This window comes from Pseudorasbora parva, chromosome 5 (assembly GCF_024679245.1).
Source record: "Pseudorasbora parva isolate DD20220531a chromosome 5, ASM2467924v1, whole genome shotgun sequence".
Lineage (NCBI taxonomy): Eukaryota > Metazoa > Chordata > Actinopteri > Cypriniformes > Gobionidae > Pseudorasbora > Pseudorasbora parva.
The window spans coordinates 33128384-33139783 of record NC_090176.1 but is presented as its reverse complement, the minus strand read 5'-3'; the positions used below and the strand labels follow the sequence as shown (position 1 = coordinate 33139783).

General features: G+C 38.3%; 1 protein-coding gene across 1 annotated transcript; it reads right to left on the bottom strand.

Annotated features, from left to right (window-relative positions):
- Positions 1-617: 617 nt before the first annotated feature.
- Positions 618-11121, bottom strand: tmem30c (transmembrane protein 30C). Its single transcript, XM_067443932.1, has 7 exons — positions 10791-11121; positions 9885-10001; positions 3376-3483; positions 3120-3207; positions 2893-3042; positions 1972-2184; positions 618-1530 (listed from the first exon to the last, which is right to left on the bottom strand). The coding sequence occupies exons 1-7, from the start codon at positions 10986-10988 to the stop codon at positions 1343-1345; spliced, it is 1062 nt and encodes a 353-aa protein (XP_067300033.1). The 5' UTR covers positions 10989-11121; the 3' UTR covers positions 618-1342.
- Between the last annotated feature and the right edge of the window lie 279 nt (positions 11122-11400).

Sequence of the window (11400 nt, the reverse complement as noted above, 5' to 3'; positions counted from 1 at the left end):
GTGCAATTTTTCATTTACTATTCTCATTAAAATATTAACACACATTTACAAATGTGACTTGAGCAGTTGAAATCTCAAAGCACATTAGCCTATCAAATATTTTGAGCTTCAAAATATCAACGGGTAGATGACCATATCAGTTTTTTCCCCACAACATTTCAATTTAAAAATGTATATACACATATGGTCCAAGGGTGGCATCACAATTTTTTTAAATGCCCACTATTTTGCAGTTCTTTTAAGTAGTATTATGTTTGAAAAATTAATTTAAAACAATTATTCCATGTCACTCAATTAATATGAGGTCATAATGTATGTGTAAAAATTATAAAAGAATTTTAAAAACACTTATGTTACTGTAATACAAAGCAAATAATAGCTCCCAACTACATGACAAACGTGATACGCCCAACTGTCATACTGACAAAAAAGTCACTCTGTAAATTGTAAACTATTTAGAGTGTTGAAAGTATAAATACATAAGCCAATTGCGTAAACTGATGCATTCTTATACAACTTGGATTATATATATATATATATATATATATATATATATATATATATATATATATATATATAATGTGTAAATAGTACATGCAGTGTTCAGTGTAAACAGGTGGTTTGTAATCGCGTTTACATATCAGGGCTTCTTATATTCTCCAAGACGCCCCCTGCTGGTATTTTACTGGTATACTGCGTACGTACTGTATGCTATATTTGTTTAAATAGTATGCTAAACATTATGCAATTATTTCTGGTTCAATTCATTCATCAAACTGGAAATGGAAGATCAATTCAAATGTCCCCTTTGTAAACTGGACTTTATCAAATGGTGTGAGACATTTGAGTGTGTAGCCTACTACTGTAGAAAGTAAATGTGCATACAATGCACAATATAATCATTCCATACAGCATAAAGAAGTTAGTAGTATGCTATTCCACACTTAGATCATGTCAGATGTGAGAAGAAACCCCAGTGCAATGATTTCAAGATAGCTGGAAAATATCATTTATCCATTGCTAATTTCCTGTCTGAAATACAGGCCACTTTTTACATTTTATCACAATAATATAGTGGGGTTCAAAAGTCAACGTGCAAAAATATTTCAATTTTGCTATTTTCTACTGTAATACAGATTTGTTTGTTTCCATTGCAAATTATAAGCATAATTTGTATGAAAAGTTGAATTCAAAAATTAACATCCATCTAATTTTCCCCCTCATAATTAGAGAGGCTGATATGTACAATGTGTATATACAATTCAATTGCTTCCAATGTGCCAATAATGACAAGTGCAATGTTTGTCATTCTTTCTGATGTACATTTCCTTCTTCCTTTGGTTTATTCCTCCATGTTCTTGCCCTTTCTGCCTACTTTTACATACACCGTTGTGAGTACGATAGCTGCCACCAAGATCAGTCCACTGGTCACCAGGTACGCAATCGGCAGGAAGTAATTCTGCCCACCAAACCAGGTCACCATGGAGATCACCAGCTCCTTCTGACCTCTAAAGGGCTCGACAGGAAAATCTGAAGTTATTGGTCAAGGCTAAATCTAAACTAGAAATGAAATGGATAACTATAGTGTCTTAAAGGGACATCTGACTTAAAATGTAAATTATATCATGGTTTACTCATCCTCATGTTGTTTTAAGCCTATGTAACTTTCTTTTTTTCTATGAAACATAAGATATTTTTTTAGAAATGTCTCAGTAAATGGTCACCAAAACTGGTTGGTTACCAACATAAAATATTTAGTGTTCTGCTGAAGTAAGTCATAGAGGTTTGGAACAACATGAGAGTGAGTAGTCTACTAAAGAAGGAACAGATGAACAAAAAAGACCAAATTGTGACCATCCAATTTTGTTGTTGGCTTAAGTTTTGTCACCAAACTAAAAGCCTTGCTGTCAGTGCTGCAGAACCTTTTCCTTCCATTTACAACCAATTCTGTTCTCCATGAGCAAAGGATACTGTAATTTATAGAGACGCTGTAGTTGCCAGCGGGCAGGCCTTGAGTGAAAGGCCCTTGAGCACGATTGAGAACCCCATAAAGCTTTTTGAAATTAGGGAAGGCCGCCTCTCTCATCCAAACAATCAGGTCGTCATTTATGAAGCCATTGTTGTTGGAGTCTGTGTCATCCAGCTCATAAACCGGACGCTGCCAGTATAAGGGCTGAATCGTGCCTGAAAACAAACAGAGACAACAATGAGAAAAACAGACACATGCTCATAAACATGCAGTGTATTGTTTGCACTGGGGGGAAAAAACAAGTAAAACTGACTTCATTGGTTTTCTTTTTTAAGTTTTTGCACGCATATTTTAAAGTACATTTTACAGAAATTTGAGTGATTTCTACTATTTTCCAATTGAAGTAGCCTACTTTTCATTCAAACAATATAACACTTAATTAAACCACACTTTTAAAGTCATATGTAAATTAAACTCTATGTATTGTGTAAAAAAAAAATACAACATATATTTAATGATATTAACGCAGCACCTGAACACAGAGAACTCAATTGGTAAACATACACAATGGTGGTAACATTCAATGGATCGTTTTTGAGTATGAATACATTTCGAGTAGAAAACGAACTCTAAATATGACAAAATGGCAAGTTGCTAAACCTAACAACTAAATAAATGATAAAACAGTGTAAATAAAGCTGGAACACAGTTAAAAATCGACCTCAATCTTTCAAACTCAGTCAATGATGGGAACAGTATCAGAAAAGTTGAGCAGTTTTACTTCATTTTATAACATTGATGCGCTTGAACTCCAAGCTTGAATTGAGAACTAGAATTTCTGAACTAGTTTTTAATGTAGAAATTACATTTGTTTTTTACTGTAGTATTGACTTCACCACATAATCATTTTAATAAGTGTGCACCTTCAAAGGCTTGTCGGAGTGTGAACGTGTTGTTGGTCGGAGGGTTGCGGAACTTGACGTTTTTATCCGTGTACCAAGAGATGCCCTTCCTGTGGAGTGGAACCTTCACTTCTGGCTCATTCGTTGGATGATACGTCACTTCAAATGTGTCTAAAAAAATTAAAAAGTAAATAAATCACAAAACGCAAGCAAATGGCTTATTGGCATAATACTAACATGTGTCTCACCGTTGAACATGCTGTTGGCCACAGCACCACATGGGGCAATGGGTACTCCGTTTGCGCGATCAAACGGAGCGCAATACGAACTCGGTGCCTACGTGAGCAATAACAACATCTTGGATGTGATAACAGCGCTACTAATGTGAAGCATAGTGAGAGATCAAATAAAGACAGACGTTATTTTAATCAGTGTGTGGGAGGGATGAAGAAAGAGCGTGAAAAGGAGTGCAAACAGAAGGGGAGTGAAAGAGAAGCTGATCACCTTCAGGTTGTTCTTCCTCCCCACCATCTGTGCATCATCGCGGGAGTCCATGTACCTCCGCAGGTTCTGATGAAAGTTCCTGAGACCGTAGTAAAAGAATACATCGCCCTGAGGGAGACAGCAGGATATCAGACATTGTACTACATCGCGTTAAAATGAAACACGCTGATGACAAATTATTATGTCCACATGGTGTCTCGTTTAAATAGGAATCAGACATTTGTAATGTATGAATTTAATTTAGAAATAAAATAAGTGGGATTTGAATGGACTAAAGCACAGAAACTTTACCACAGGAACCAAGTTGAAATATTAAACAATAAAATATGTCATTTTGAGTTTATGTAAATCACAACTGAGACTGTTCAATGCAGAATTAAAGTGCCCCTGCTATATTTTAAAGGCTCCTAATTTTGTTTTTGGAGGTCAGGTTTACATATGCATCAAAGGTCAAAACACTTTAATCTTCTCATAATATAGCCTACATTGCAAATTTTTCAGTGATTTGGATGATTGAATTGGTTTCTCTAAATCCCTCCCTTTCACAAGCTACTCTGTGGCCTGTGTAGCATGAAGCCGGTTTCAGTTGCTACCCAGGTAGTAGGTAAGTTTGAGATTATTCGAGCAAACACTGTTGTTCTCAGGCTCAAGAAGGTTGGTTTTTAGCGGGCTTTATCGCCATATTATGCTGCAGCTAGCCTAGAAATCTAGATGCACCCTACAGCCGCAGCAAATCTAATTTGCAACCAGGGTCTTCTGAGAAAAGAACAATGGCACTGAAGTCATTCTTTTAAAAAAGGAAGATGTGTTCTGAGTTTTGCTGACTGGATATGGCAAAAAAATGTATCTATCAACTAGCTCCGCTTCACCTTCTTCGTTGCTCTGGTTGGTTGTAGCGCTGTGTCTAGTCAATATAATGAGTGAGTCACCACGTGATTGTCACAGCACTGAGCACAGCAGGAGTCAGATTACATTTAACGTCATGAGCTGATGAGCTCTCGTGATGAAAGCTGAGGTAATCGCGACCACATTCGCGGCATACATTCACAACGCGTGTTCAGTCTGGGGCGTTTTCAGTTCATGCCTTTGGAAGCTTAATTTTCATAGAAATTAATTTGAGAAGTTAAAACACTTATTGCTCAGCACAGTTCCGTTTTGCGAGTCTGATGATGAAACTGAAAGAACTTATTCAACCCGAACTTCCATTGCAAGGACGATTTGAGCTAATTTCTCAGTAATATGCTAATCATTTTAAGATACATTATGAGACAACTCATCACCATCAGCATTTACAAGTGTAATAAACCCATGTATATTTAGAATTTGTTGCAGTGCATATGCAGGAATTGTATCAATAACAATGAACACTTAAAATGATGTAACAAACTGTGGCAAGCAGCGAGGCGAGGGACTGTGAGAGCGGGCCGGTAGCGAATGATAATGAGCGCCAGCTGTGCGCCACACCAGTCTCGTCTCACGGCGGAGTGACGGGGGTATAAAAGAAGGAGCGAAGACAGTGGAAGATGAGAGAGGACCAGGCCTGGACTTTACGTTGAGTTTTGTTTGTGTTATGTTATGTGTGTGCAGGCAGTCGTCCTTTAAGGTGCTGCCCGCGGTTTACTTCTGTTTTATTTATTTTCGTAATAAAAGTTGTTGAACGTTCACCGGTTCTCCTTCCTTCCATCTACAAACCCCGTTACACAAATGTTTGTAAAACAAATCTTGCTCCATCTTTATCGTTACTCAGAGTGAACGACAGTCAGTCTGCATTAATAGACACAGTTTAGTGGCACACAGCTGCTTAGAAGTATTTCAGTAAGACCGTAATAACGTGAGTTAGTCGGAAACTTATACAATGTAAAACACAAAATGCTTTTTTTGAATGCCCGGTAGTAAATGTACAAACCCGGTTCCAAAAAAGTTGGGACTGTACAAATTGTGAATAAAAACAGAATGCAATGATGTGGAAGTTTCAAATTTCAATATTTTATTCAGAGCACAACATAGCCACATGTTCACCACTGTGTGGCATCCAATCTTCTTTTTATAACAGTCTGCAAACATCTGGTAACTGAGGAGACAAGTTGCTCAAGTTTAGGAATAGGAATGTTGTCCCATTCTTGTCTAATACAGGATTCTAGTTGCTCAAGTGTCTTAGGTCTTCTTTGTCGCATCTTCCTCTTTATGGTGCACCAAATGTTTTCTATGGGTGAAAGATCTAGACTGGGCCGGCCATTTCAGTGCCCGGATCCTTCTTCTACGCGTCCATGATGTTGTAATTGATGCAGTGTGTGGTCTGGCATTGTCATGTTGGAAGATGCAAGGTCTTTCCTGAAAAAGACGACGCCTGGATGGGAGCATATGTTCTAGAACTTGAATATACCTTTCAGCATTGATGGTGCCTTTCCAGATGTGTAAGCTGTCCATTCCACACGCACTCATGCAACCACATACCATCAGAGATGCAGGCTTCTGAACTGAGTGCTGATAACTTGGGTTGTCCTTGTCCTCTTTAGGCAGGATGATATGACGTCCTAGTTTTCCAAAAAGAACTCCACATTTTTATTTTTTTCTGACCACAGAAAAGTTTTCCACTTTGCCACAGTCCATTTTAAATGAGCCTTGGCCCAGAGAAAACACCTGCACTTCTGGATCATGTTTAGATATGGCTTCTTTTTTGATCTGTAGAGTTTTAGACGGCAATGACGAAGGGCACTGTGGATTGTGTTCACCGACAATGTTTTCTGGAAGTAATCCTGAGCCCATGTTGTGATTTCCATTACAGTAGCATTCCTGTATGTGATGCAGTGCTGTCTAAGAGCCCGAACAATACTGGGCATCCAGTATTGTTTTCCGGCCTTGACCCTTACGTACATATATTGTTCCAGATTCTCTGAATCTTTGGATAGTATTATGCACTGTAGATGATGATAACTCTCTGAGAAACTCCTTTCTAATAGTGCTCCACTATTTTTCGCAGACAGCATTGGGGGAATTGTTGATCCTCTGCCCATCTTGACTTTTGAGAGACACTGCCACTCTGAGAGGATCTTTTATACCCAATCATTTTGCCAATTGACCTAATAAGTTCCAAACTGGTCGTCCAGCTGTTCTTTATATGTACATTTAACTCTTCCGACCTCTTATTGTTACTTGTCCCAACTTTTTTGGAATGTGTAGCTCTCATGAAATCCAAAATGAGCCAATATTTGGCATGACATTTAAAAATGTTTCACTTTCAACATTTGATATGTTATCTACACTCACTTAAAGGATTATTAGGAACACCTGTTCAATTTCTCATTAATGGAATTATCTAATCAACCAATCACATGGCAGTTGCTTCAATACATTTAGGGGTGTGGTCAAGACAATAGGCTTGTTTAGCCCCTTTCACACTGCGCGTCGGACCCGCAATATTCCCAGAACATTGCTGGGTCGCCTTCTGTGTGAAAGCAACCACATCCCGGAATTGATTATCGAATTGAACCCGGGTCGGGGACCTAGTAACATTGGGGTTCGATCCAGGATGAGCACTGTGTGAACAAAAGCCAAAACTATTGCCACAATGTGTAGTTATCGTGCAACTCCTAGAACTTGTTTTTCAATAATACAACCCTGCAGTGCCAGAAGAGCTAGTCAGTGTAATAAACGCAGAGAGTGTTCGTATACAAAAGAAACTAAAATTAAACAAGCAGAAATGTGCGCAAACTGGACACAAGTCGAGACCACGGAGCTCCTTACTATCCGCACTGAAGCTAAGATCGCTCGCCATTATACGCCACATCCGGATGTCACGTGTCAACTCGATCCGGGACCGTTACGGGTTGTGTGTGAAAGCGCACATATTACGGTATTTTGCTGGCAGTGTGAATGGACCAAAACAAGCGGCCCGGGAACAAATGCTGGGTCGCATTATCCGTGTATTTGCCGGAATCGCAGCGTGAAAGGGGCTTTTGAGATGTGCCTTGCCTTGCCTGAAATAAAGGCGAGAGTAGGCGGCTGCAGTGAGGGGAGGAGTGAAAAAAGTGCAGGAAGACGGATAGTTCTTTCTTCTCGTAGTGGATCAGACACCTACGAGATCAGCTGCGGATATCGCGAGATTCATACTTGTATGCTGTGTTGTAAACTGGATGTAATTTAAGTTCTGTTGCTTTTATATTAAAATAAATATTATGAACAAGACATCCAAGTTTTTGTTATTTTTTTACATTCGAAAGATTTTTTATCAATCATTTTTACTTTAATTACATACATGTTTTTATATATTTTTATAAATATGACAACAATCACATACCCCACAGTGAAATTGCACTGTCTGAGAGTTTGGGAATATTCACATATCATTTATACACATAAAAACATGATATCAGAGTTTTAAAATCAAACATTTTAAAAAAGAACCACAAATCACTGTTGTTTAAACCAATGAGCATTAAGCTGTGTCGTCAGCAAGTCGTTTTTTATCGTGCTTTTGCTCAGCGCAGTCAGTGGAAAGCAACTGCGCTCGACTGCAGAATCCGACACATCTGCCTTTCACTCGCCAGAGTTTTTTGACATACGTCAGCATGACATCCAAGCAAGGCGGACAGCCCTCGGATACATTTCTAACCGGCATGCATCTCGCGCTGATCACCAGTGATCAGTTCTGCGCAGATTTTGCTCATCTCAAACAAGCCTAATCTCCTGATTTCCAAACTGAATGTCAGAATGGGAAAGAAAGGTGATTTAAGCAATTTTGAGCGTGGTATGGTTGTTGGTGCCAGACGGGCCGGTCTGAGTATTTCACAATCTGCTCAGTTACTGGGATTTTCACGCACAACCATTTCTAGGGTTTACAAAGAATGGTGTGAAAAGAGAAAAACATCCAGTATGGTGGTGGTATAATGGTGTGGGGGATGTTTTCTTGGCACACTTTAGGCCACTTAGTGCCAATTGGGCATCGTATAAATGCCACAGCCTACCTGAGCATTGTTTCTGACCATGTCCATCCCTTTATGACCACCATGTACCCATCCTCTGATGGCTACTTCCAGCAGGATAATGCACCATGTCACAAAGCTCAAATCATTTTTAAATTGGTTTCTTGAACATGACAATGAGTTCACTGTACTAAAATGACCCCCACAGTCACCAGATCTCAACCCAATAGAGCATCTTTGGGATGTGGTGGAACAGGAGCTTCATGTCCTGGATGTGCATCCCACAAATCTCCATCAACTGCAAGATGCTATCCTATCAATATGGGCCAACATTTCTAAAGAATGCTTTCAGCACCTTGTTGAATCAAAGCCCCGTAGAATTACAAATATGCAAATATGTGCAAATATATCATCAAGGTACAAAGTGGAAGATCACTGATAACAGTTACATCATTTACTCACCCTCAAGCTGTTCCAAACCGGTATGAATTTCTTTTCTTCTGCTGAACACAAAGGAAGATATTTGGAATAATCTTTGTAACCAAGCAGATCCCAGCAGCCATTGACTACCATAGTATTTCCCCCCCACTATGGTTGTCAATGGCTGCCGAGATCTGCTTGGTTACAAAGATTATTCCAAATATCTTTTTTAAGACCACCACAACCGTGATGTAATTTTTACACTTGTCACAACTATGACTCAGGCTAGGCCTACCGAGCCCCCACCCTCTCTCTCCCTCCCTGTTTTTGAGAATGTTTGAGTTCATATTTAAACTTTTTTTAGGTGTTAAAATTACTTAAAAACATGAAATAAATAGTCACAAGAACATGACTGATAAATTATATTGTTCATTTTGAGTATGTATATGACTGATTCATTATTTATATTTTAGACATGTTACAACCGTCCCTGTACACTGGGACTGTTGTAACACTGGAGAGACTGTATTAAAATTAATTTTGCAACCTATTCATATTTTATAAAACCACTTAAATACATTGCTGACAGATTGAAGTTATAATATAATAAATTAGTTATTCCAGTATAAATGTTTTTTCATGTATTGCTAAAAACTGCACAAAGTCTTACAACTGCCTCTGGTCCTTACAGGTTGTCATGCGATTCGAATTACAAACGACTTGTAAATGCATTTTAGAGTCAGTTATTTATTTTAAGCATAATAACTTTATTTATTGTTTACTTCAGCTATATCACTGTATAAGGGAATATTTTGGGGGGAAAAACATAATAGGGGCACTTTAATTCTCTAATTCTGATGTGCATGAAACCAAAGTTAGGTTTACTGGCTTTACATAGTTATATCAGGAGATGAAAATTGAATATAACTATCATGTTCAAAATATTTCACAAAAATGTCTTTTAAACTAATGTTTTGAAAAGAAAAATTGTGTGCAAATACAATATTTGTGATGGTATAAACATGACAGTTATATACATTATTCATGTATTTACTTTCTTTTAATGAATTAAAAGCATCCTTGCAAAAAGCATTAATTTCCTTTTCTTTTATCGTAAAAACTTTTGAATGGTTTTGTTCTTTTTGAACAGTTCTTGACCTGACCCACCAAGAAGGTTTTTGGAACGTAGAAGCTGACTGAGCATGTGCAGGTCATTCTGGTGTGGAGGACATGCTTCCGCATCTCGACACATCGATCACATGTTCCAGCATCAGTGTAGTCCACCTATGCAGCAGAAAGAACATGCGACAGTATGTGGCGACGAGTGTAAAATGTTACTGCAGTTGGAGTTATGGCAGCAAATGCTCCATGTTATAGCACATTGTGATATGGTGCTTGTGTGGGTGTCAGACGTTTGAATCACATTCACTCCTTTTCTTTCCATCATTTATCAACGTGACCGTAGTGAGCAATTTTCTCTATAGAGGTAGCATAATGTAGCAAACCAGATTTTTACACTATAATAAAAACATCAGAGTGATGCCCATGCAAATGCTGCTGTCATGTTGCTATATGGTTGATAAGATGTTCTGGGTGGTTGTTTACTGGCCCAATTTAAAATAGCGCACCCTTGAGGCTATGATATTCTGGTCTGACGATATGGCTGCCTTAGCAAGTAGTGCTAATAACAAACAACACGACATTCACAATCATATGTAGTTAGTCGGCTACTTTAATTAAACAGTTAAATTGAATGGTTTAATAAGTGCTAACGTAATGTAATACCAAAAATGCCTAAGAATTTGGCTTTTGACTGCCAACTTTTACCAACAACCAAAAAGGAAAAGTTTAAAAATAGCGAAAGCAATATTTTGAGTTCATCAAATTACAAATGTTTAGGTCTATATATTACAAATAAATAAAAAAGTGAAATAATGACTAATTCATTAGCGTTACGCACTAAATTAATTTGTGGGTTGCGTTGAGCTTCATTCCACAAAGGAACACTTCCTGGTCTGTTTCACCACTTCCTGCTGTCGTGCAAATTGGCACTTGGTAAAAATAAAGTCTAACCTTCAGTTCGTATGTGTTCTCAACAGTGATGAGGAGCCAGATGCCAAGAAACAAGCACACGAGAGAAAGGATGTAGAAGGTTGGCAGCACGGTTTGCGCCGTAAGAGATGGAGACCAAGCAGGTAACCTCTGCTGTTTAAATGCAGAGTTATCCGGACGCCTCGACAGTGGCCCTGTTTCTGCCTGCTTCTTTCCCATCTCAGATTCTCTATAACTTCACAAAGATATCAATAATACAAATTAAAAATAAGAAAGTGTTTCCTTAAACTCCCACCGAAGGAAGCTTTCCCAGTTCCCAGCGTGTCTGAACCTTTGAACCTTAGGTGACTGTTACTCATTAACTACAACTGCTCCACCTTATACACACAGAGCACTTCTCCCTGACTGTAAAACTTCCCCATTGCTGCACACATTCTTTTCCATCAGAACAGTCTCTCCTCATTCCTGGACTCTGCGGTAATGTGTGGGAGCAGCATCTTGAGTAAATGTGTGTGCTTGGTGCCTGAGCATGTGTTGTAACAGGATATTGCATTAAGTCTAAAATTGAAGGTGCTCCTGACATACAATATTTAAAAAAAGATAATAAATAAATAAAAACAACCAGACAGAT